The 27748-nt window shown below is 43.9% G+C and overlaps 1 protein-coding gene across 2 annotated transcripts; it reads right to left on the reverse strand.

Moving 5' to 3' along the window:
• Nucleotides 1–24787: 24787 nt before the first annotated feature.
• LOC100273302 (Pyridoxal phosphate (PLP)-dependent transferase superfamily protein) lies at nucleotides 24788–27114 on the reverse strand. Of its 2 annotated transcripts, XM_008669291.4 has the most exons (5): nucleotides 26900–27114; nucleotides 26555–26759; nucleotides 25766–26435; nucleotides 25631–25683; nucleotides 24788–25542 (listed from the first exon to the last, which is right to left on the reverse strand). In XM_008669291.4, the coding sequence occupies exons 1-5, from the start codon at nucleotides 26989–26991 to the stop codon at nucleotides 25048–25050; spliced, it is 1515 nt and encodes a 504-aa protein (XP_008667513.1). In that variant the 5' UTR covers nucleotides 26992–27114; the 3' UTR covers nucleotides 24788–25047. The 2 variants fall into 2 exon arrangements, with proteins under 2 accessions (XP_008667513.1, NP_001141215.1); NM_001147743.1 differs by having other exon boundaries at nucleotides 24961–25542; nucleotides 26555–26909.
• Nucleotides 27115–27748: the final 634 nt, after the last annotated feature.

A 27748-nucleotide genomic window follows, 5' to 3' on the forward strand; every position in this document is an offset into this window, starting at 1 on the left:
CATCTAGACCGGCCTCTTCTTTTGCAAAATCAACTAAGTAAAGTTTGCCGTCTAGTACACCCTTAAAAGCTAGTGAACCATCACATCTTCTAAAGACAGACACATCTACATTTGTAAATAAACAGTTATATCCCATATTACATAATTGACTAACAGATAGTAAATTATATCCAAGACTCTCCACTAAAAACACATTAGAGATAGAATGCTCATTTGATATTGCAATCTTGCCTAAACCTTTCACCTTGCCTTGGTTCCCATCACCAAATATGATTGAATCTTGGGAATCCTTATTCTTGACGTAGGAGGTGAACATCTTCTTCTCCCCCGTCATATGGTTTGTGCATCCGCTGTCGATAATCCAGCTTGAACCCCCGGATGCATAAACCTGCAAGGCAAATTTAGGCTTGGGTCTTAGGTACCCAACTCTTGTTGGGTCCTACAAGGTTAGTCACAATTTCCTTAGGGACCCAAATGCAAGTTTTATCGCCCTTGCATTTTGCCCCTAATTTCCTAGCAACTATCTTCCTATCCTTTCTACAAATAGCAAAGGAAGCATTCAAAGCATGATAAATTGTAGAGGGACCATTCATAACTTTCCTAGGAGCATGAGCAACATTCTTTATAGGCACATGATGAATATTTTTCCTAGGCATATCTCTACAGTGCATATAGGAAGAACTAGAAGCATACATAGCATAAGAATCATAGGCATGTGAATCAAAAGTATTACAACTCCTATGGGACTGTCTTCTATTATTGTACATAAAAGCATGGTTCTTTTTAGTACTGCTTGCCATAGGGGCCTTCCCTTTCTCCTTGGCGGAAATGGGAGCCTTATGGCTTGTTAAGTCCTTGGCTTCCCTCTTGAAGCCAAGTCCATCCTTAATTGAGGGGTGTCTACCAATCGTGTAGGCATCCCTTGCAAATTTTAGCTTATCTAAATCACTTTTGCTAGTCTTAAGTTGGGCATTAAGACTAGCTACTTCATCATTTAATTTTGCAATAGAAGCTATGTGTTCACTACAAGCATCAGTGTCAAAATCTTTACATCTATTGCAAATAACAACATTTTCTACACAAGTTGTTGATTTCCTAGCTATTTCTAACTTAGCATTCAAATCATCATTAATGCTCCTTAAGCTAGAGATTGTCTCATGGCAAGAAGATAATTCACAAGAAAGCATTTCATTTCTTTTAACTTCTAGAGCATGAGATTTTTGTGCTTCTATAAATTTGTCATGTTCTTCATACAACAAATCTTCTTGTTTTTCTAGAAGCCTATTCTTATCATTCAAGGCATCAATCAATTCATTAATTGTGTTTACCTTGGTTCTATCTAGGCCCTTAAATAGACATGAATAATCTATTTCCTCCTCATCACTAGATTCGTCCTCACTTGAAGAAGCATAAGTAGTGTCTCGAGTACATACCTTCTTCTCCCTTGCCATAAGGCATGTGTGACGCTCGTTGGGGAAGAGGGAGGACTTGTTGAAGGCGGTGGCGGCGAGTCCTTCATTGTCGGAGTCGGACGAGGAGCAGTCCGAATCCCACTCCTTGCCAAGATGAGCCTCGCCCTTTGCCTTCTTATAGTTCTTCTTTTTCTCCCTCTTGTTCCCTTGATCCTGATCACTATCACTGTCGGGACAGTTAGCAATAAAATGACCAAGCTTATCGCATTTGAAGCATGAGCGCTTCCCCTTGGCTTTGGTCTTGCTTGGCTGTCCCTTGCGACCCTTAAGCGCCGTCTTGAATCTTTTGATGATGAGGGCCATCTCTTCATCATTAAGTCCGGCCGCCTCAATCTGTGCCACCTTGCTAGGTAGCGCCTCCTTGCTTCTTGTTGCCTTGAGAGCAAGGGGTTGCGGCTCGTTGATCGGACCATTCAAAGTGTCGTCCACGTACCTCGCCTCCTTGATCATCATTCGCCCGCTAACGAATTTTCCGAGGACTTCTTCGGGCGATATTTTGGTGTACCTGGGATTCTCACGAATATTATTCACCAAATGAGGATCAAGAACGGTAAAGGACCTTAGCATCAGTCGGACGACGTCGTGGTCCGTCCACCGCGTGCTTCCGTAGCTCCTTATTTTGTTAATAAGGGTCTTGAGCCGGTTGTATGTTTGAGTTGGCTCCTCGCCCCTTATCATCGTGAACCTTCCAAGCTCGCCCTCCACCAACTCCATTTTGGTGAGCAAGGTGACGTCGTTCCCCTCGTGAGAAATCTTGAGGGTGTCCCATATTTGCTTGGCGTTATCCAAGCCGCTCACTTTGTGGTATTCATCCCTGCACAAGGAAGCTAGAAGAACAGTAGTAGCTTGTGCATTCTTATGTATTTGCTCATTAATGAACATGGGACTATCCGAACTATCAAAGTGCATTCCACTCTCTACAATCTCCCATATACTAGGATGGAGAGAGAATAGGTGACTACGCATTTTGTGGCTCCAAAATCCGTAGTCCTCCCCATCAAAGTGTGGGGGCTTGCCGAGTGGAATGGAGAGCAAATGTGAATTTGAACTTTGCGGAATACGAGAGTAGTCAAAAGAGAAGTTCGAATTAACCGGTTTCCTTCTCTCGTAGTCATTGTGGTCGTCGTCCTTTTGGGAAGAAGTAGACTCATCGCTGTCGTCGTAATAGACGATCTCCTTGATGCGCCTCGTCTTCTTCTTCTTCCCTTCCTTCTGTCTATGGCCCGCGCCGGAGTCGGTAGGCTTGTCGTCCTTCCGCTCGTTGACGAAGGATTCCTTCTCTTTGTCGTTGATCACGATACCCTTCCCTTTAGGATCCATCTCTTCGGGCGGTTAGTCCCTTTGTGAAGAGAACGGCTCTGATACAATTTGAGAGCACCTAGAGGGGGGGTGAATAGGTGATCCTGTGAAACTTCAAAAACTTAAGCCACAAAACTTGGTTAACCGTTAGCACAATAATTGCCAAGTGGCTAAAGAGGAATCCTCAATAAACACAATAACCAACAAGAATCAATCGCAGAGATGGCACGGTGGTTATCCCATGGTTCGGACAAGACCAACGCTTGCCTACTCCACGTTGTGGCGTCCCAACGGACGAGGGTTGCAATCAACCCCTCTCAAGCGGTCCAAAGACCCACTTGAATACCACAGTGTTTTGCTTGCTTTTTCTCAATCCCGTTTGCGAGGAATCTCCACAACTTGGAGCCTCTCGCCCTTACACTTGAAATTCACAAAGAACACGGAGCAAGGGAGGGATTAGCAACACACACAAGACACAAGAATCAGAGTGTCAACACGCACACAAGTCGCAACAAGAGCTCGCAACACAACTCAATGAGTTCACAACTCCACTAGAGCTCTATATGCTATCACAATGAAACGAATGCGCGAAATCGATGTCTTGGTGCTTAGAAGTGGTGTGGGAATGCTTGGTGGTCTCCTCCATGCGCCTAGGGGTCCCTTTTATAGCCCCAAGGCAGCTAGGAGCCGTTGAGAGCAATCTAGGAAGGCTGATCTTGCCTTCTGTCGATTGGTGCACCGGACAGTCCAGTGCACACCGGACACTGTCCGGTGCCAGATTTCTTTCCTTAAATGGCAAAGCCGACCGTTGACAGACTTGGAGCCGTTGGCTCACCGGACATGTCCGGTGCACACCGGACAGTCCGGTGCCCCCTTCTAGCCGTTGGCTCGGTCACGTGTCCCGCGCAGATCGCGCGGCCGACCGTTGGCCCTGCCGACCGTTGGCTCACCGGACAGTCCGGTGCACACCGGACAGTCCGGTGAATTATAGCCGTACGTCGACGATGAATTCCCGAGAGCGACGAGTTCGCCTGTGAACGGCCCACCGGACAGTCCGGTGCACCACCGGACAGTCCGGTGAATTATAGTCGTACACCGCCGTCGAAATCCCGAGAGCAGCCTTTTCCCTCGAGCCGGCCTGGCGCACCGGACACTGTCCGGTGCACCACCGGACAGTCCGATGCACCCAGACTGAGCAGACTTTGGCTGCTCGAGCTATCTCTTCTCCAACTCGATTTTTTCTTTTTCCAGCACTTAGACACAATACATTAGTCCATAAAACAATGTACTAAGTCTGAGAAACATACCTTTATCCTTGATTTGTACTTTGTCCACCTTTTTACAATTAGGCACTTGTGTTGGACACTAAATCACCAAAATACTTAGAAATGGCCCAAGGGCACATTTCCCTTTCACATTGTCATGGCTATGAACAAGTCAAAGATGGGAGATAAGAACAAGTCTTATAACATAGGGTTGGGAAGCAAAGATAGGTAGTCAAAAAACTAAGAAGGGAGATAAGAACAAGTCTTATAACATAGGGAGATAATAACATTGTCATGGCTATGTACTTCCATGATTTTCTTATAACTGAATATGTAAGTGAAAAAACATTTAATCAGAAGGGATAAAAATAGATCCCAATCGATGGAGGGACACAAAATTCAGGGATAGCCAAACAAGTAATTGACAACCAAGCAATAAGCAATAAGCATATTGACAACCAAACAAAATATGTAAGTGAAAACAACAACAGTAATTAATCTAAGAACTGATAATCAGGGATAGCCATTGATTAACACCTTAATGTGTTTGAACCATTGATTAACCTAAGCATTTGATTAACCTAACCATTTGATTAACCTAAGCTATGATTCAAACACATATATATCCAGCTGTGTATTCAAACACATATATGATTCAAACACAAGTAACCTGCCATCAATTAACATATATGATTCAAACACATATATGATTCAAACACATATAGGAAATTCGAGCTATGAACTTAGAAGAAATGAACCTGAACTTTGACCTTACTACGAGAGGAAGAAGTTTAAGAGCTTGGGGACGGCGGCGCTTCGGGCTCGGGGACCGTGACGGCGGCCCTTGGGCTCGGGGACGAGGACGGCGGGGCTCGAGCTCGGGCTCGGGGACGGCGGGCGCTCGGGCTCGGTGAAGGGGACGGCGGCGCTCGGGCTCGGTCTCGGGGACGGCGTTGCTCGGGCGCTCGGGGACGACGGCGCTCGAGCTCGGGGACGAGGACGGCGGGGCTCGAGCTCGGTGAAGGGGACGGCGGCGCTCGGACTCGGTGAAGGGGACGGTGTTGCTCGGGCGCTCGGGGACGGCGGCGCTCGGGCTCGGGGACGGGGACGGCGGGGCTCGGGCTCGGGGACGGGGACGGCGGCGCTCGAGCTCGGGGACTAGGACGGCGGCGCTCGGGTTCGTGCTCGGGGACGGGGACACGGCGGCAGCCTGGCGGCGCTCGGGTTCTTGCTCGGGCGGGAAGAGTTAGGGTTCCTGGCGGCGCTCAGCTTTTTATATTGTAAAGCATCACAGGCGGTTATTTAGCCAAACCGCCTGTGATAGACAACATCACAGGCGGTTGTTAATTCCAACCGCCTGTGATAAATTAACTTCACAGGCGGTCGACAACAAAAACCGCCTGTGATGTTGTCTATCACAGGCGGTTTGGCTAAATAACCGCCTGTGATGTGTGTACACTATAAAAGGCTAGCCCCCCGACGGGTTCCAGAACCCTAACTCGCAGAACCCTAATTTCAATAGTGGCGGCGGGTTTTATTTGAGATCTACAGGGAGAAGGTTTTGTTTTTGAGTTTATTGATTGATTTCAATAGTTTATGCATATATATGATCTCCATTTGTTTTCTTTCTCATTTTGATGCGATTTTTTGCCTCAATTTTGTAATATAGACCGGATTTGAAGAAAAGCTTTGGAATTCAAGATTTGGACTTATAATAGTTGATCTAGTTTAAAGATTTTTTAAAAACACAGTTGTCTCACCTCAAGGTACCTATTGTTGCAATGTTTGTTTCATTTTCATGCACATCAATTTGTTTCATGTTTTATGGATGAATTCAATTAATTAATGATTTTATTGATGTTAATCAATATAGGGATAGGTAATGGACCGAGGTTGGATGTACAATGTGCCAAGACCACATCCGTCGTATATTCGAAATTTGAGAAGCTTTATTGAAGCGGCCAACAAGCACGCGAATTTGCGAAAGAGCAAGGAGATTTTATGTCCGTGCATCGATTGTGATAATAAGATAGCTTGGAGAGATACAGGAGTAATCCAATCACATCTGCTAAAAAGAGGGTTTAAAAACAATTACACGATATGGTCAGAACATGGTGAGTTGGATCCGTGTGAAGTGCCTGGTAATGACGAGAGAGTTGTCGGAATTTTAGATCTTAAAGTTGATGGTAAAGTGGATAATGTGGATGCTAATCAAGATTTTGAAGAATTTGATTGCGAAGAGATGTTGCGCCATATGGAACCAGAAATGTTGAGTTCTGTGGGATCGCAGAAAGGGCTATCTAAAATGGAGGGACTGGAAAGTGCCTCAAAAGAACCTTTATATGATGAATCAAAGGGTTGTGACAAAGAGTTTACTACATTGCGTACAGTTCTAGAACTTCTGAAGTTGAAGGCTAGCGCCGGATGGTCTGATACTAGCTTCACAGATCTTTTGAATTTTCTGTCCCAATTACTACCAAAACCCAACAAACTACCAACAAGCACTTATAAAGCAAAGAAGCTTATATCTCCCATAGCTCTGGGTGTGCAAAAAATTCATGCATGTCCGAACCATTGTATTCTGTATCGTGGCGATTTTGAGAACGCAACAAGATGCCCAGTTTGCAATGTCAGTCGATACAAGAAGAGCTACAATCAAGACTGTGTAAAAAAATTCTCGAAGAAAAATAAAAACAAGAAATCCACTATTGGACCTGAAAGTGATGATGACACTTTTGATGACATGGATGGGAAAAAGAAGTCAAAGAACCCAGCTTTGGTGATGTGGTATCTTCCAGTAATTGATCGCTTAAAACGTTTGTTCTCAAATCCTAGGGAGGCTGAGCTTATGCGTTGACATGCTGAAAATCGCAAGCAGAATAACAAACAGATTCGACACCCTGCTGATGCATCACAATGGAAAAATTTCGATCTTATGTATCCTGAGTTTGCCAAAGAAACCAGAAATGTAAGATTTGCTTTGGGTACAGACGGAATGAATCCATTTGGTGAAAAAAGAAGTGTACATAGCACCTGGCCCGTGACTTTAACGATGTACAACCTTCCATCATGGCTGTGTCACAAAAGAAAGTACATTATGTTGACTATTCTTATTCAAGGTCTGAAATCAGCTGGTGTTGATATTGATGTGTTCCTAGAACCTCTTATGGAAGATATGACAAAGCTCTGGAATGAAGGAGTTAGAATATGGGATGAGTATTGCCATGAGTATTTCAACTTAAGAGCAATTATATTTGTTACCATCCATGATTCTCCCAGTGGCGCCACACTATCAGGGCAAAAGACTAAAGGAAAGAATGGTTGTGTAGTGTGCGTCGATGGAACTGCTTCCATGTACCTTAAATCATCCAAGAAGTTGGTGTTCATGGGACACATACGGTTCTTGATGAAGCAACATAAGTATCGAAAGATGAAAGCGGAATTTAACAATCAACTGGAAAGTGAAGGTGCACCAAAGCCTTATAGTGGGAAACTTGTTTTTGAAATTGTAAAGAACATTCATGTTGTATTCGGAAAGGGAAAAAACAAAGGAGAAAAGAGAAAGAGAACTGACCCTTCAACTTACACAACTTTCAAGAAGCAATCAATTTTTTTCAAGTACCTCCCGTACTGGAAGGATATGGAAATTTGCCACAGCATTGATTTGATGCATGTAACAAAAAATGTTTTTGACAGCATCATTGGAACCTTGCTGGGCATGCCGAGTAAGACAAAAGACGGACTCAAATCACGCAATGATCTAGTAGATCTTCAAATCAGACCGGAACTTCATCCAGTGGATAGTGGCAAAGGGAAGCCTTACCTCCCCCCAGCTAGCTACAACTTGTCAGTTGAGGAGAGAACAAAGATTTGCAAATGTTTGCGTGGGGTCAAAGTGCCCACAGGTTTCTCATCCAATATCAGTAGACTAGTCAGGATGAAGGACTTGTCTCTATTTGGCTACAACTCTCATGACTGCCATGTGATGATGACGGTGTTCCTCCCAATTGCGGTAAGAGCCCTCGAAACAGAGCATGTCAAAGTTGTCATCACACGCTTGTGTTACTTTTTCAATGCGGTTTCACAAAAAGTAATAGCTTTAGAAGACTTGGACTATCTAAAGGCATACATCATCGAGACTATGTGCAAGCTTGAAATGTGTTTTCCTCCATCATTTTTTGATATGCAAGTACACCTAATCATACATCTCGTGGATCAGATAAAAATATTAGGGCCACTATATTTACATCATATGTTTCAGTTGGAGCGATACCTGGGAGTATTAAAAGGTTATGTGCGAAATCGCGCTCACCTAGAGGGTTCAATCATGGAGGGATACACTACAGAAGAAGTGATTGAGAGCTGTATAGATTACATCAGTGACGGAACAATGATAGGCTAGGTGTGCCTGTACCTAAACATGAGGGTAAACTATGTGGGAGAGGGAGAATGGGCAAGAAAACTTTTCGCGTTGAGGATTACAAGCTAGTACATTGTGCTCATGGTAGTGTACTACAACATCTCACGATAGCCGAGCCTTACATAGAGGAACACCTGGATGAGCTTCGTAAAGAAAATCAGAACCGCACAGAGGACTGGATCATGAGGGAGCACAAACATCGTTTCAGCGAATGGTTAATGGACAAAAACATCCCATTCGGAGACTCTTTGGAAGAGAAAACAATGAAGAATTTGGCTTCTGGGCCATCGTGTTTTGTGACATCATGGCAAGCATATGACATCAATGGGTACACATTCTACACTAAATCAAAAGACATGAAAAGTGTTGCACAAAATAGCGGTGTTCGTATCGATGCTTTTGACCTACATGGACAGAAGACCACATATTTTGGATTCATAGAGGAAATATGGGAACTTGATTATGGCCCAAGCATGAAAATACCCTTATTTAAGTGCCAATGGGTACAACATCCCGTGGGGGTGATAGTGGATAACTACGGACTCACACTGGTAGACTTAAAGAAAGTAGGATATAAAGATGACCCGTGGGTTCTTGCCGAATGTGTTGCACAAGTGTTCTATGTACTCGATCCAGCAGATGAGAAGATGCATGTAGTTATTTCTGGAAAGCAAAAAATTGTTGGAGTTGAGAATGTGGGAGACCAAGATGAGGAATACAATAAGTATGAAGAGACGTTCGTCTTTAACGGTCCAGAGAGAATCAAGCGTGTGGAAAAGAAAATTGATAAGAACTTAAAGCCATACATGCGGAAAAATGGTAGTTCATGAAAAATTGTATGAATCAAATTGTATTTGTTATCATGTATGATCGACTATGAATTGTGGTTGCCAATTAATTTAAAATCTCTCTAGTTATCTATGTGTGCTATTATAATTCATTTAAATTGTATTTGCATATTATTGTAAAAAATTAAATATTAATTCATTTAAATTGTATTTGCATATTTCTGTTAAAAATTAAAATTATTTTCATATTTAAATTGTATTTTCATATTTTTACAATCACAGGCGGTTTTGTCTTAGGGTCCGCTTGTGAAAAGGATATAGCACCACAGACGGTCCTAAACAAAAACCGCTTGTGATACTATTACATCACAGGCGTACTGAACCGCCTGGGACATCACAGGCGGTTTTCTAACCGAACCGTCTGTGATGTAAAAAGCCTACCACTTGTATAGAGCCAAATTGTACTAGTGTGATGATCTAGCAGTTCAAGTTCAATCAAAGAGCTCATATCCAAAAGGAGTATGTCTTTTTTCTTTTCTTTTTTTACTGTTTAGCTTCTTTTCTATTTGTTGTCCCGTGAATTTTTCTTTGATTTTAGTTCCTCCTTTTTTTTTACCTTTGCATGATTTTCCTCTTTTTCCCCTTTTCAAGACTTTCTCCAATCTTTTTTTCTCTCCATGGTTCGTGACTATTTTCAATTTTTATCAACTCTCTTTTAGTATACATTATGGAGTTCTTAAATCCTTCATGCTTCTCTAATCTCTACTAAAACATATTTTTATAACTAAATTATTGATGTACCTTTGATTAAGAATAAAAACTATTTCTATTAAAACCAGAATCAGTCCGTGGTCTAATTAATTAAAATCATGAACTGATTTTTTTAAAAAATATTACATGTAAATATTTATATGCTTTACAACAAAAGAAAAAATCTATTAAATTTTATACTACGTACATTGTCATATTATTACTAATATTAACTTACGCTATGAATGTGGTGATATCGTCATATAATGAATCATAGCTTTTACATTTTATATAAGGGATAAACTATAAATAAATAATTCCTCCTAGCTAGCTTATAAGGCCTAGTCTTATAAGACATGGTCTCATAAACTATACTGATATTTTATTTATTTTGTCTCATATTGTTTATAATTACTAAAATGATGCATTTGGTTACAAAGATAATAGTATCAAGTTTGTATTCCAATGGCTAAAAATTTTGATCGAATTATTAATAAAATATTATAAATCAACTCTTGATGTAAGTGGAATATATTTTTAACTAGGTAATTGCTAAAATAATCTTTAATTAATGATTAAAAAGGGCATGCTATAGGTTGCGCATCCAAATTCTAAGGGTTTAGATTAGAGATGGCAATGGTAAATACCCACAGGGTATTATTATCTCATACCCATACCAACGACAAAAAAATAACTCCATCGAGTGACTCATATCCTCTAGGGGGTATGGATTTACCCCATATTCATACCCATGTGGGTATGGGTCACTCGTCGGGTCATCCGTACCCAAAATGACACATTATACAAACATCAAATATATCTATCTAAATACCGTTACAAAAATTCTAGCATCATTCACATAGCACATTACGTGTTCCATTACATGGTCATTAAATAGTTGTTAAGCCATTCATGACATTATCGCCCAAAAGGCTGTTAAATAGTCAAAAGAAGATGAATGTCTGAAACCTAAGTTCATGCTTTTGAGTCAAGTTTATACTAGGTATTAACTATGGGTTAACGGGTATGGGTGAGGGTAAAATGTTATAATACTCAGTTACCCATTGGGTGAAGGTTTAGCCTAATAAGATGCCCATGGGTAGAATATTTGGCGTCATATACATACCCTAATAGAGTAAATATTATCGTGTATCGGGTAGCCATTGCCATCTCTAGTTTAGATATATGATACAAGATCCCATCAAAAGAAACTAAAATAGGATATTGCATCACCAAATCAAGAAAGATAAGATTGTATGAATGGACTACAGCTCAATGGACGCTAAAAGTTTTAACCATTATGCTAGAGACCCTTTCACGTCTTAGATCACTATAAATGGCCAATATAAATATAATACATTAAATAAGTATAAAAATCTAAATTATAAGAGAGTCCAAAGGCTAAATAATTCATGACAGATTACGTGGAACGTTTTAATAATAAATAATGAGGGCTTAATTTGAATATGCAAGGAAAAGGATAGGAGGTGACAATAAATTTAAGCCAAATAAAATATATCCAGGATACATAAAGTTCATACAATAGTTCATATGAACACAAGTCCAAGAATAAAAAAGAAAAAATGATTATTTAAAGGTAGAAAATCCAAAAATATGTGAGGAAAAACTAGCTATCCGCACTATATAAGTGGACCCAATTGCTAGATTACTATAACAAAGTTAAAAGGATCCACCATATTTGAGTGAATTCTAAAAAACAAGAATAATAATAATAAACAATATGTACCATTAATTTTATTGATCATGTAATAGATTATATCTATCCAAAGAGTTTAGACTAACTATGGTGATAGACAAAGATCCTAAAGGTTCTCTATAGGGATGACTACCCGACAAAGGAGGTAGATTGGCCCATGAAGCTACACGAAAGCGCAGAATAAGGTGATGTGTTATCCAAGACAGAAGATTACCAACCTAGTTAGACTAACAAAATAATACTTATGTAATAAAAATAGAACTCTTCTACCTTAGCCTACTAGGACTCGACTTGTACACATGCCCTCTAGACTATAAAAGGGAGGCAAGATACTCCACCATATCATCAAAAACACATAATACATCATAATTCAAAGCAAGGCAACACACCTAACTAGACTTTGGATATATATTATGCTATTTAGCAGTTTGAACCAGTATAAATTGATGTCTCTGCATTCACCATCGAGTTTAACTCATGTTGAATCCCACCAATTTCTGCTCTAGGTACGTAGCAGGATTATAGTCATTAGCTGTTGAATATTGACAACTAAAGAATTGTGGCCTGACGTTTGGAGAGGGGACAACGGTAGGACGCGACGAGACTCGAGGGGAGCTGAGACAAGAAACCGATCGAGGCCATCAGCTCGACTGGGTCACAAAGCACGCCCTTCATGGAGCTCGTATACCTCTCCTCCAAGGTATCCATCATCCATCAGGGGAGTTTCTTTCACCTTTGTTGAATCTATCCTCCTCTCGTTCTTCTCTGGTTTTGTTTTTTCGTTGTTTTCTTCTGTTGCTTTATGTCAAATAAGTTACGTGTGAGACGGTTGACACTGGCTCCGCGCTCCGCTTCTAAGATTGTTCATGAGTATAGTGAGTTGGAGCATGAGGTGGATCAAATCGTGGATTACCAGCGGTTCCATTAAGTTAACGAACTCGTGGCCGCATCGTCCAATGGATCTCTACCTCATGTTCATGGTATGGAAGATCTACACGTACGGGAATAGATTCTGGGCAATTTCAAGCGACGACGCGGGTTCTGAGTTAGATGTCGATGAGGAGATTCATGTACCTGATACTCTGGAAATTTTGAAGGCTGCCGTCCAGGGGTGTTCAATGCATGATCTGCGGGAGGCAGATGAAGATGTGCGGTGTAAGATGGGAAAAAAATTATTGATCTAGTTGCCGGGCACAGTAGGAAAACCCCAAAGGCCAGTGGCTTGAAGCCGTGGGCTGGGGTCCTGCCTAATCCTCGGGTTTCGTCAAAGATAACACTTGGAGATGCCTTAGAAAAGACAAGGTTCATGTCCCCGAAGCACACTTTGTCGGCGCCGTCTCGGCCAGATGGTGTAGCTGAAATGTTTACCACCTCGCCGGAGTCAGGGGCTGTGTACATGCATGAGAATCACGACGTTTGCGCAAGTTGGCTATAGGATTCGAGTTCAAACAATGTCAAGTTAATGGAACGTGAATCACGGCAGCAGAGCATGCTGCGTGACGGGCGCCCGGGGCCTGACTGTGCGGCAAGACGCAAATATGTTCTGGACCCCATATCACGCTTTTGGCCCATTCCCGGTCTGGTTTCTTTGTTTGCTAGAACAGACACTTCTCGTTCTGGGCCACGTGCGACGCTGTTCCGCAAGCCACGCAAACCAGGCAGGAAACCTACCTCCTACGCTGACGTGCTGAGGGCGGCGGACATGGACGGCGACCGGAGTTCTCAGGGTGGTGCTGGTGGCAGGGGAGCGGGGTATGGCGGTTCTCGCACTGGTCTCGGTGCAGGGCCGAGCCGCGCAGGTGCAGACTTGGAGGACGAGAGAGTCACTCAGGGTGGTGCTGGCAGCCGTGGGGCAGGATTTGGTGGTCGTGGGTTCCGCCATGGGCAAGGTGCTGTGCCTGGTCGTGCGAGCTTTCAGCAGGCACACAGGCAAGGATTTGATGCTAGGCGTGGAAGCTTTAACCAGTTCGGCCATGGTATGAATCATTTGTCTAATTCCAGGAGTGTCCGTGGATTTAGTGCTTTCAAGGGGAGAGGGGCTGGTGTGTTCAATCGATTTGGAGGTCAGGAACCAAGGTGGGGGCAGCGTGCAGGTTCTCAGGTGAATTTTTCAAGGGCGGAGGCGGCCTCTTCTTCTGCAGCAGTGTCGTCGTCGACTGAGGCTCTTGCTCATGTCGTGGCCTTGATTAACCAAGCGTTTTCGAAGCAGCCACCTTTTGTTTCCGGTGTGTCTCACCCTGCAGTTATACAACATGTTTTCGACTCAGGGGATAAGTTGGTGGAGGATGAGAGGGAGGAAACTTTGCTGCTAGGGAAGAATAGTGAATAGGAGGATGTGGTGGTTCATGGTGCAGCACATGGTAAGACCAAGGAAGGAAAGCCTCCTTATTGCTGGAGATGCCTGACAAAGGGTCATGTAATGCAGGGTTGTACTATAGAGCTGTGGTGTGATATCTGCAATTGTGATGCCCATAACACTAAGAGATGCCATCAGTTTAGAGGGGTAAAACCAAATGTTGTGACTTGTGGGTATGCAGTCGATGGGCTCGGTTTTTTCACATTCCTTACACTCCATCACAGAAGCATAGAGGGGATTCAAAAAATGCTATAATTAAGGTACCAGAGGGTGCTCTGTCCGCAACACAGGTGTCATCAGAACTTGAGCGTCTGGTGCCGGTTAGGTGGAAATGGGAGGTGGAGTCCGTTGGTACCAATGTGTTCAAGACTCAATTTCCATCTCGTGCCGATTTGGAGCATATGATAGAATGGGGTGTGGTCCAAACAAAATTCAATGTGTCAATGTCAATAGAGGAGAAGGTGTTGCCAGTGGAAGTGAAATCAACTTTGGGCAAAGTTTGGGTTCAGTTCACTGGCATCCCCAATGAGATGATGGATTTTCTGCTTATTTGGGCAGTGGGTTCCATCCTCGGGGTGACAAAGGCGGTGGACATCAAGTTTACAAATAAGTATGAAATTTGTCATTTACAAGTGCTAGTTTTGGATGCGAGTTTGTTACCTCAGTTTGTGGATGTAGTGATAGGTGATAACTTGTATGAGCTTCAGTTCAGAGTGGAGGAGAATATGGACAATGATAATCCGGAACCGATGGATATGGATGACTTGGATCTGGAGGTTGGTGATGATGATCAGCAGAACAATGGAAAGAAAGACATTGGTAATGCATTGGCTGATCCAAATGTGGATGCCACAAAATCAAAGAAAAGCAGCAAGCACGGAAGGCAGGACATTGAAGGAAAATATTCGGGGAAGAAGGTAGTGGATCTGGACTCGGTTTTGGAGGATGGAAGTTCAGGGTCGGGTATATTCCAGGGGCTGGGTTTGGGTGAGGAGTTGCAGGAGGGTTTGGGAGAGGAGGAAGTTGGCAGAACTAGGTCGCAGCCAGGAGGTGTGCCAGGTAGTCTGCTCTCAGCTTATGAGATGGTCAAAAAGAACGGTCAGGTTACTCCAGAGGTGGCGGTTTGTGCTGCTATTCCGGCAATGTATACGGGTTCATCTGTGTCATATCGTAGCAAGAGGAGGGCTGCAACTTCAGCGAGAAACAGTTTGGAGAGGGCTTCCAGGTTGAAGGCGTCTCGCAACCTCGGCTCCGACTTCATGGAAGGTAATGAGTCGCTTGTTTTATGCAGTCTTTCGGTTCAGCAAGTTGTTGATAAATTACGTCCTTTTGGGTTTTTTTGGTAATAACTCTGAGGAGTCTGTGCATACGTTTGCAAATTTCCTAGTTAAGTTGGAACAAAGTAAAAAGTTGGATTTTAACCAACAGGCGAGGTCTAGGGCCTTAGATAAGGAGGAGCGAGAGAGAGCAGATGAGGCGGAACTAGATAACTTTATCTTGGGTGTTCTTTTTGAGGATAGGACAGATGAGGTGATGGACATGGAAAGTGAACATATAGCAATGTCTCGTACTGACATGTCCGAAGTCACAAAGGGTTCCATGAGGAGGAATAAGTCAAATTCTTTTGAGTCTAAATGAAAGGGGTGTTTTGGAATTGTGATGGGTTTAGAGACCCTTTAAAGCATAGATTTATTTCAGAGTTAACAAAGGAGCAAAGTTTATCTTTTATTGCTATTTCAGAAATAGTTAAGAGATCGTTTACAGAATCTTTTTTAAGGAATTTATGTGGAGGGAGAAATTTTATCTGGCATACAAAAGAATCGTCTGGTCATTCAGGGGGAATTCTAATGGGTATTGATATGGATATTTATGACATAGGAGCTATTGACGAAGGGGATTTCTACGTTAAGTTAATTTTGTGCAACAAAAATGATTGCTTCAAATGGGCTTTAACTTTAGTGTATGGTCCTGCTCAGAATGATAGGAAAGATGCTTTCTTGACAGAGCTTGTTCAATTTGTGAGTCGTGAGACCTTACCTATAGTAATAGGTGGTGATTTTAATATTCTTAGAGGTCCAAAGGAAAAGAATAAAGACAATTTTCAAAGTAGATGGCCTTTTATGTTTAATGCGGTAATTGATAGTTTAAACCTGAAAGAGATTGAGATGTCTGGAAGGCAGTTCACGTGGGCTAACAGGTTACCTTATCTGACATATGAAAAGCTGGATCGTATCCTGGTAGCTACTGAATGGGACAATAAATATCCTTTATCTACAGTAGTAGCTCTGTACATGGATATTTCCGATCATACGCCTTTGTTGTTGAACACTAGAGAATCTAATGAATGTGCACTTCCACATCCTTTCAAATTTGAATTAGGATGGTTACATCGTGACAGTTTCTTAGATATGGTAAAGACTACTTAGGCTTTAGTTACAGTGGCAAATACCCCTTTGGAAAGGTGGCAGGCCAAGATTAGACGGGTGAGGCAATACCTTAGGGGTTGGGCTAAAAATTCCAGTGGAGCGTACAAAAAAGAGAAGAAAGATATTCTGAACAAACTAGATTTCTTGGATAAAAAGGCAGAGGGGGTTGGTCTGGCAGTTGATGAAATTGATTTGAAACAATTTCTTCAAAATAAGTTAGCCCATATGCTTAGAGAGGAAGAAATCAAGTGGTATCAAAGAGTGAAAACTAAGGAACTTCTTCAAGGTGATTCTAATACTAAGTATTTCCACCTTGTTGCTAGTGGGAAACATAGGAAGTCTAGGATTTACCAACTGCGTGATGGAAACAATGTCTTACATGGGGAAGAGGCTTTGAGGAAGCATATAACGTCCTAATACAAAAGGTTGTTCGGTCCATCGGAGGAAACATATGCGGCTATAGATGAGAGTCATAGACAAGACATACCTCAGGTCTCGGAAGTAGAAAATGACCTTTTGATTTCACCTTTTACTGAGGACGAAATTCGTAAGGCTCTATTCCAGATGGAGCATAATAAAGCTCCTGGTCTGGATGGATTCCCTGCGGAGTTTTACCAAGTGTTATGGTCTACAGTAAAAGATGATCTAGTTGCTCTCTTCCAGGACTTTCATAGAGGCGACCTACCTCTTTATAGTCTGAATTTTGGCACAATCATACTTTTACCGAAATGTAGGGAGGCGGAGACGATTTAGCAATATAGACCTATCTGTTTACTTAATGTAAGTTTTAAAATCTTTACAAAGGTGATGACAAATAGGCTCTCTTCGGTTGCTTCGAAAGTAATTTCTCCGACCCAAACGGCTTTTATCCCTGGCAGGAACATTATGGAAGGGGTGGTAGTTTTGCATGAGACGATTCACGAACTTCATAGAAGGAAAAAGAGTGGGGTAATATTTAAAATTGATTTTGAAAAGGCATATGACAATGTTAAATGGAACTTTGTGCAGCAGACCTTACGTATGAAAGGTTTCTCCAGTACTTGGTGTTCGTGGATTAATTCTATTATGACAGGAGGCCATGTCGGTATTAAGGTAAACGATCGAATTGGGGCAGATTTTCAAACTAAAAAGGGATTAAGGCAGGGGGATCCGTTGTCCCCCATTCTCTTTAATATTGTGGTAGACATGCTTGGTATTCTAAATAAAAGAGCAAAAGAGGAGGAACAAGTTGTAGGATTGGTGCCTCATTTAGTGGAGGATGGATTATCTATCTTGCAATATGCAGATGATATTGTCCTGTTTTTGGAGCATGACTTGGAGAAAGCCAAGAATATGAAATTACTTCTCCTGGCTTTTGAGCAAGTCTCAGGGTTAAAAATTAACTATCACAAAAGCGAGATTTTCTGCTTTGGTCAGGCCTACGATGTTAAAGATCAATATCAAGTGTTGTTTGGATGCAGAAATGGGGACTATCCGTTTAAATATTTAGGGATACCAATGCATTATCAGAAGATAAACAATAGTGATTGGAAAACAGTAGAGGCAAAATTCGAAAAGAAGCTTAGCGGATGGAAAGGGAAGCTTATGTCTGTTGGAGGCAGATTAGTCCTAATAAATTCAGTGCTTACCAGCTTAGTTATGTTTATGATATCTTTCTTCGAGATACCTAGAGGGGTTCTCGAGAGAATAGTCTGCTTTCGGTCTAGGTTCTTTTGGCAAGGAGGGAATCATAATAAAAAGTACATACTTGCCAAATGGGACATCCTATGCCAACCTAAGGATCAAGGAGGGTTAGGAATTCAGAACATAGATGTTCAAAATAAATGCTTGCTAAGCAAATGGCTTTTTAAGCTTATTAATGAGGATGGGATGTGGCAACAATTGGTGCGTAACAAATATCTTGAGAGATATCCGTTGTCGAAAGTGAAACTTAAACATGGTGATTCACATTTTTGGTCGGGGTTAATGAAAGTGAAGGATACCTTCCTTAACCTAGGAAATTTCATAACTAAAAATGGAGAACAAATAAGGTTCTGGCAGGACATATGGATGGGTACTCAATCCTTTATGATTCGTTACCCGTCTCTTTATCATATTGTAAGACATAAAAGTGCCACAGTTGCTACAGTTTTGGCTACAGTACCTTTAAACGTATCATTTCGTAGAGCTCTTGTCGGTCAAAACCTCACTTTGTGGTATAATTTAGTGGCAAGTATATTACATGTTCAGTTGAGTGTCGATAGGGATATTTTTAAATGGAATTTAACTAATTATGGACAGTTTACAGTTCAATCTATGTATATGAGTCTTATTAATAATGGGAATGTTTTTAACCATAAGAAAATATGGAAACTTAAACTGCCACTTAAGGTTAAAATCTTTATGTGGTACTTGTTAAAAGGAGTAGTGCTGGCGAAAGATAATTTAGTAAAACGCAACTGGCAAGGTAGCAGCAAGTGTGGCTTTTGTAATTTGGATGAAACCAATCATCATTTATTTATTGACTGTCATGTTGCTCACTTTATGTGGCGGTTGATATCAATCTGTTTCGGTTTACCAGGTCCTAGATCTGTTAAACATTTCTTTGGGAGCTGGTTGATGGGGGTGGATGTAAATACTAAGAATCTCATTATTACAGGTGTCTCAGCAATGTGTTGGGCTATCTAGATAAGTAGAAATGACTTAGTATTTAATAAAGCACAAATGTTTACTTATTTGCAGGTTCTATTCAGAGGAACTCATTTGCTTAGACATTGGGCGCAGCTGCAAAGAAATGACGATTCAGTGGATCTGTTAAGAAGAGCTTGTCGACATCTAGAGACGATGGCCATGCACTTTTTTGCTTATCGGGCTTGGAGGTTTTCTAATAGGATTACGTTGTATTGATCGTTTTCCTTTTTTAAGTGAGTGTTGAATCGGTGAGGAGTAAGGGAGAGTTTAGGTCTTTTAGGCTAATTGTTTTGGCCTTCTTGTGCGAGTACTTGGAGTTGTCATATGGTGTGTGACCTTGGCCCTACCCTCGAAAGAGGCGAAAGCCGGATTTTGTTCCATTATCTAAAAAAAAAGAATTGTGGCCTAACCCCCACCATAGACCGTGACAAGGCTAGGCAGTAGGGAAAAAGGAAAACTAGACAAAGATAAATACCAGGACAAGTGCAAAAAGGTAGAGTTCTAGAGGGCCAAGAATATCCTCAACATTATCTTTAGAGGGTGTCTGCATCAACATGAAAAAAACTGACCAAGCTTACTCTCCGTGAGATCATGGCACTAGAGCCCGTAACTTTCGACCTGCAATGGTTTAGGCCTTGTTCGTCTGTGCCGAATTGGTGGGTCGGAACGATTTCTAACCGGATTGCTTCTCTAATTTATATAAACTTTGATTAGCTGGAACGATTCTGAGTGCAATCCGATAGAAATGAACAAGGCCTTAAGGTACCTATTCAATTCTCAATGGAGGATCAATGGGCTAGTTTCTCTAAACCAGGATGATATCCAACATTTCTAGAATTTTAGCTCACTAATGTCCTTATTGACGGGGGCGTGTGACTCAACATCATCTTTGCTGACACATTGCAAAAAATACGGGACTCGATATCACGAACCTTCTCTTGGCAATAGGTGAACCCTTCTTTGGCATCATACTAGAGCAGTCGACAATACCCCTCAGGCAAGTTACTCTTCCAGTCGTGTTTGACACAAGAAGACAACTACAAAATTGCTTGTACAACACCATCTTCGGACGACTAGCTCTCACCAAGTTCATGGCGACCCCCTTTACTTGTACTTATTGTTAAATATGCCACAACTAGGGATGGCAGCATGTCGGATTTTGTTCGGATATAACAATATCCAACCCGAAATTGTACCCGAGACTTCTACAAATATTCATACTCACCAAGCTAATCGGGCGAGAAATTGTACCCGCACCCATGCCAACCGGGTATCCACCGAGTATCGGCTATCCGGTGGATATGTTATTGTAGACAAAATAACATTCAGTCAGTGTTATAATAAATAAATGCATACAATATTTTAGTTTCCATCTAAGCACCACTGCAACACGAGAATGACTATATTTGCCTACACGTCCATACAGGATCTCAGCTCATAATTATCACATCCAATAGATTTAAATTTGAGTATAGAGAATAAAAGCTTAATGAGTTCATGACAGTTGACAGTTATATCATTGTCAATATCTCATTGGTCTCTAGTATATCATTGTCAATATCTCATTGGTCTCTAGTACATTACAATTGACAATTAACACAACACAAATTAATATTCATTAATCAACGACACATGCGCCATGATAAATTGATAAATAAAACAACATACAACAACCAGCTCCAGCAGCCTGTGACATGGTATATAATAGCAGCACTGCAGTAGCCTGCCGCCAACACAAGGAGCTCGTGGTCATGTCTGTGTCCATGGTGAAGTAGCAGCAGCCAATAAGCCATGATTGTTGTGTATTTTTTTGCTCCATTCTTTTATGGGCCTTATTTTTTAGTGGATGTAGCACATTTAAGGAGATATATTGGTATCTCGGGTATCCATTGGACACCCACGGGTAAAGTATTTTATCCATATCCGACCTGATGTATTTCGGGTATCCGACCCGATAGGACCCGCGAGTAATTTTTTCTACTCGTATCCATATCCACGGGTCCAATTGCCATCCCTAGCCACAACCCAACAATGTAGTTTCATTTAGAAGCGGTTTAAAGCGCTCTTACGACGACAACAACATCGAGGTCATGCAGCTTGCAACTAAGGCCTACTCCCAAGTCAAGCACAAGAAGTGGATCCTCCTAGAAATTTCAACAAGTTGACTTGGAAATACCCCCAGAAAAAGTTAGGAGCCTAGTAGACTATGGTAATTCATTCCAGATAGTAAAGACACCATCAAGAAAGAGTTCTCAAAACTCCTAGCAGCATGGTTCATAAAAAAAGATCCTCTATAACACCCTAGCTACTCCTGAACCAGTGGTAATTACTCCTAGCAGCCCTCTAAAATCAAATATCATACTTATAGACCAACATGAGTCTTTTATACGCACTTTGTCTTCACTAGTGCGCATCCAGAAAAACTTTATGGTTGGTCACCCAACCCAAAATTGTTCTGAGCCAAGCACACTTAACATAGAGATTCTTTCGAAACATGCTTCTAAAAAAGAAGGTGTGCATTGTTGGTATTATTATTCTATCAATCCTATTAAACCTTAGACAAGGATGTCACAATCCATCCTCCTAGAAGACTAGAGATGTCAATGGGTACCCGCGACCCGATACCCGATGGGTATTTACTCCATTATGATATGTATGTAGGCTAAATATTCTACCCGTGGGTCTGTTATTGGGCAAAAATCTTCACCCAATGGGTAAATAGGTATTAGAATGTTCCACCTTCACCCATACCCGTTAACCCGTGGTTATAAAATACCCAATATAACCTAGCCCAATATAACCTAGTCCAAGTTCCTTTCAAGAGAAAAACTATAAGCAAACTAGTATAATGCCCATGTGTTGCAATGACACACAATTATATTTGACACCCATAAAAAATAAACTTAATATCAAATTGAACATATGGTCCACATCGGATATTAAATTGATAATGACAAATATTACACTTTATCTTAGCCAAAAGGTAGAAAAAAGTATGGGTTGAAAAGGAGCCTGACCCATTTTTTCTAGCTCGCTTGGTCGCTCGTCCTACTTCAATTAGCAAGGTGGTACTATGTGAGAGTATTGGCTGTGTGTGGCTTCATATCGTGTTGGGCTTGATTGATTTCTTGTGGTCCGTTTAATTTGTGGTAATGGTCTGTAAAACATGTTGGTAGACGAGAAGCATGAAAGAGAAACAGACCTATACGCTTTGTAAGTGACGTACAACCTACGAAACTAGTGTTTTAAAGGAGTAAGTAGAGATGGGAGACCAGAGCTTGCTAAAGCTGTTGACCACGGTTAAGCTTGATGATAGCCACATGACGGCCACTACACTAGCTGGAATTCTGTCCTTACTTTTTGATTGTTTAGGTTTCTTTGTCTCCCCTTTTTGGGATTGATTTGGTGAATCTTATTTTTATCATGGACACACATTGCTAGTGTTGCAGAGTTGAGCGAACTAGCCACACATTGCCAGCAACACCAGAAATTAGTTGTGCAGATTTCGAAGAAGCCTAATAACAGGGTTAAGCCGAATTCTGAAGCAGGGTGGTTAACACTTTGCAGGTCGGCATTTGGGCTACTAAGAGCCTGCCTATTTGCCTAATAGCAGAGTGTCCCAATCCTGTAAACAGCTGGTTTGTGGGTTCGACGGATCCAGTACTAAATTCTCTCTTCACCGAAAAGCTGAGTTCCGAATTCATCCGATCAAAAGTACCCAACCACCTATCGCTGCTGTAATGTAATTATGATGTGGTGGCACTAAGGCCCCGTTTCAATCTCACGGGATAAACTTTAGCTTCCTGCTAAACTTTAGCTATATGAATTGAAGTGCTAAAGTTTAGCTTCAATTACCATCATTAGCTCTTCTGTTTAGATTACAAATGGCTAAAAGTAGCTAAAAAAAAGCTGCTAAAGTTTATCTCGCGAGATTGGAACAGGGCCTAAGCAATGGCGACTACGAAACATGATTGCCGCCCAGGATTCTTAATATGCAGCCGATCACGTTTTTAACTTGACAAGCTAGCTAACCCGAATTGAGAATTGGGCATCAAAGGCGACGGCAGCATACTGGACATGCCAAGTTGCTGCTACCAAGGGGACAGCATGATCCGGCTACATCCTAAAAGCGAGCTACGTAGCTATTCTTCCTACCATGTCTTCGCCATGCCTTGAAAATTTGCTCAATCAGATAACGAAAAAGGCGGCGCCCGCCCGCCCGCCATTGGTCGCTTTACAATGGCGCACTGTCCTCTTCTAGCGCACCCCGCGCGAGCCGCTCTGCAACAACTTATCAGTCGCTTGCTGCGCTGCCACTGTCCCTCTCCCGGCCCCAGCCCCACTCGCGTTCCGCAGCTGCAGCAGAGCCTGACCAGCGGAGCGGCGGCGCGAGGTCAGTCAGCCATGCAGCTTTTCTCTGGCCGGAGCAAGGACCACAAGATCGGCGGCGGAGGCGGCAAGTGCCATGCCGTGGAGGGCACGACGACGCGGCACAGCAAGGGTGGCAAGTGCCGCGCGCTGTGCTGCGGCGCGTCCTCCCGGCTCAGCGTGTCGTCCTCGTCGGCGTCGTGCTCGTCCGCCGCCGACGCGGCGCTGGAGCCGCCGACGCAGCCGCGCGGCCTGTCCAGGCTCGCGCACGGGATGGTCCAGGCGCGGCTGCAGTCCATGATCGACGCAGCCGCCGAGGCCGGCCGGCCGCCGGTGGCCCGCCGCCCGGATGAGCTCGCCGAGCGCGAGCGGCGCCGCCGCGGCTTTCCTCGGGCGGCGTGGGCCCGCGGCGGCTGCTACGAGAAGAGCGTCCGGGAGCAGGCGCCCACCAGGCGGACGTCGTGCGTCGTGCTGCTCGCGGAGGACCGGAGGACGCACGACCCGCTGGAGGAGTTCCGGCGGTCCATCGCGGAGGTGATCGCCGCCAAGCGGATGGCCGAGCCCGCGGAGCTGCGGGCGCTGCTCAACTGCTACGTCTCGGTGAACGCGCGCGAGCACCGCGCCGCCATCCTACAGGCCTTCCACGAGGTTTGTTCGGTCCTCTGCTCTTGCAAGCAGCTGGGTTGAACGAGCAAGTTGTCATTTCCCTGCCATGCCATGCATGCGTGTAATTAACCAGCCATCCCAAAGCACCAAACGGGGATGCATGCGTGATTGCATTATTGTAGAGTGTAATTAGGTGCGTTCCTTTCCGTTGTGCTTTCTTCAAACAATGTTGGTGCAATAGTCAGGAGTGAGCACATTGCATAAATATGATGAGTATGTTTTCAGTAATTTGCTGCGTACATATTGGCCTGCGCGTTCGTCCGCGGCAGTACAGTAATCTGAATGGTTTTTTTTTCACTTAAAGGCCGTCAAAAACTACATATTTAAGGCTAGTTTGGAAACCTTATTTTTCAAGTGATTTTTATTTTTTAAGGAAAAACGAACCAATCTCTTTTGAAAAAAATGTGTTGCCAAACTAACTCATAATGAGACATTAAACAATTTTTGTAGCTATAAGCTAATTTTCATCAATATTTGACTCTTGCAGATTAATAAACGAAAATTAGCTAATTTCTATGAGCAGACGATAAAAGATAACATTATCGATTAAAAATTAATCATTTATTGACTTGAAACTTTACCAGAGAAGATAAAACATAAAAACATATATGTATCATTTATGTCGTTGTTTTTCATTACGATTTGATAGTTTTTTTTATCAACGCATAAACAAATTTATCGTTGGTTACTTTTAAATTTCCAATCGACTCAACCTTACATAAATTTTAGCTTTATTTGCATGATTGCATCGCGATGACGGGGTGCTCGAGAGGTTGCCTTTTGTCGACACATGTTTATTCAGTGCCTCGCCATACCACTACAGAGAGTTTCGGGCCATGGACCGGCCAGTCTAGCAGACGCCCTTGGTCTTCCCGCCGGCGAGCGACACGCTGCGATGCACCGGCACGACGGCCTCCCGCTTGACGACCCTGGCGGAGGCCTCCTCGCCGGAGCCCCTGGCGGGAGGGCCGAGCTCGATGGTGAGCCGCATCTTGGGCACGGGCCCGCCCTTGGCCGCGTGGTCGAGCTCCTCCAGCGCCATCCGGACGTGGGACAGGAACCGCTCGGCCAGCGGGCGGCCGAAGTCCTCCCGGACCACGACGCGGAGCACGGCCATGTGCTCCAGGTTGGCCGGCATCGTGTACGCCGGCACGATCCAGCCGAACCGCCGCAGCTCCGCCGACAGCTTGAAGGCCAGCGGGGTTTCGTCCTTGGCCTTGAACGTGAAGGCCACCAGCGGCACGCCCTGCTCCTTGGAGATGATGGTGAAGCGGCCCGTGCGCTCCAGCCCCTCACGCAGCGTCCGAGCGCTCTCCATGCAGTTCTCCATCACGTTGCGGTACCCCTGCAATGGCAGAGGAGCTCGTCGATGCAGTTCGTGTGCCGCCCGGCCGTTGTCTGTCTCTAATAAGATCGTGTGGTATGTACAGTACCTCGAAACCTAATCGAAGAAACTGGTAATATTGTGCGATGATTTGGCTAGACCCTGCGCAGAATTCGAGAGGTCAGGACAGGGGCACAGCTGGGGCTGGGCAGTGGATAATGATGATCTGGCCGTGCATGCGTGCCTTTGGAGAAGTTGAGCGTGAAGGTGGGCTGGTCGGCGCCGAGGTAGTTGATGTGGAAGATGAGCTCGTCGGGGAGGTCCTCCTTGCTCCTCCAGACCACCCAGCCGACGCCGGCGTAGACGAGGCCGTACTTGTGGCCGCTGACGTTGATGCTCTTGACCAGCGGCAGCCGGAAGTCCCACTCCAGGTCCGGGTACAGGAAGGGCGCGATGAAGCCGCCGCTCGCCGCGTCCACGTGGATCGGGGTGTCCCACCCCGTTCGCCTGTTGTTGGCCGCGAGGAGGTCGTTGAGGCGCCTGACGTCCTCGAACTCGCCGGTGAGGGTGGAGCCGAGGATGGCGGCGACGCAGATGGTGTTGTCGTCCACCATTCGCACGGCCTCGTCGGGGTCCATGACGTAGCACCCTTCCCGCAGCCTCACCTCCTTGAGCTCCACCTCGAAGTAGCGCGCGAACTTCTCCCAGCACACCTGCACGTTGGCGCCCGTCACGATGTTGGGCCTGTCGCAGGGCTGCCCCGCCGCCCTCCGCCGGTTCTGCCACCGCCGCTTGAAGGCCAGCCCCGCCAGCATGATCGCCTCCGACGACCCCACCGTGCCGACCCCGACGGCCTTCTCGCTGGCGCCCACCGGCGCGTGGAATAGCCGCGCGATGATGTTCACGCACCGGTTCTGCATGTGCATACATGCACGTTATTATATTACTGCAAGGGAATTGAAGAGCGAGCGAGCCCCAGCTAGTTGAACGCGCGATGCAAGAACAAGAAGGTACGTATGCGTGCTACGCTTGCCTGGAGCTCGGTGGTGACCGGGTACTCGTCCATGTCGGCGTAGTTCTTGTTGATGCCCTCGAGGATGAGCTTGTCGCACTCGGGCTCCATCCACGTGGTCACGAACGACGCCAGGTTCAGCCGCGGGCTGCTGTCCAGCAGCAGCTCGTCGTGGATGATCTGGTACGCCGCGTCCTTGGAGACGGACTTCTCTCCCAGCTCATACCTGCTGGATCGACACGTACGGCAAGTGCTCAGAGCCAGCGCCATCGATTGACCGACCACCAGAGTCTCGCTTCGCTTCTGTTCGGTAGCAGTAGCAGTAGCAGAGAACAAACCAAACGTGGGAAGAAATCGACATCCGACCTTGGAAGCGGGTCCTGCACGTATCTCGAGGCGAAGACGACGGCCGATGCGGCGGATGCCTCGTCAAGGTCGTGAACGTGCGTCAGAACCATGTCTCTCAGCCAGCGCGTTCCTTGCCCCTCCTTTTTTTTTCTCCTTGCAAGAGCTTGGTTTGTGTACGATCTACGAGCATATTATATTATATTATATATAGACGGCAAGAGCTTGGTTTGTGCGTTGCTTTGTCCATGTCCTATGCCTATGCTATTGGTTCCTGCCGCTGGGCGACTCTGCTTCGCTTCCACGTCTTCTTAACCCTTGCTTTCTCGCATGTGGCTGCCTTGCTTGCTGGCCTCACTTGCTTCGGGGAGCTGATTAATTGTTCGACTAGGTGAACGCACTTGTATTGCTACGGAGTGAATATATTATGGTAAGGTACACTGAAATTAAAAAAATAATTGTTATTTTATGTTTGTTAGTATATTTTAAAAGTTAAGAATTTTTACATACATAAAAAGTATTTCACATCAAACAAATCCATTACGTGTAGTAAAATGCAAAGCTTATCGGCCACTCAAGTAATCTCCTTGGCAATGATCAGCAACCAGCTTGGCTAAGGTAGAAAAATAACAAGTAGAAAGTTATAATACAAGATATCATGCATTGCATCTGGATACAAGCACATGTAAGTCCACCAAATAGGTTTGTTACAAGGAAACAAAACTTGATGCAGCTCGCAGATGAATCAACAATAGTGCACGTCAAATCAAAATTAAAAAAGATCAAGAGTTTATATTTTGGATCACAATATCTTGAAAGTGGAGCTACACCTGGTTGGTCTACAAGTTGAGAAGAAAATAACTCAGAGCT

The sequence above is a fragment of the Zea mays genome, chromosome 2, assembly GCF_902167145.1.
Source record: "Zea mays cultivar B73 chromosome 2, Zm-B73-REFERENCE-NAM-5.0, whole genome shotgun sequence".
Classification (NCBI taxonomy): Eukaryota; Viridiplantae; Streptophyta; class Magnoliopsida; order Poales; family Poaceae; genus Zea; species Zea mays.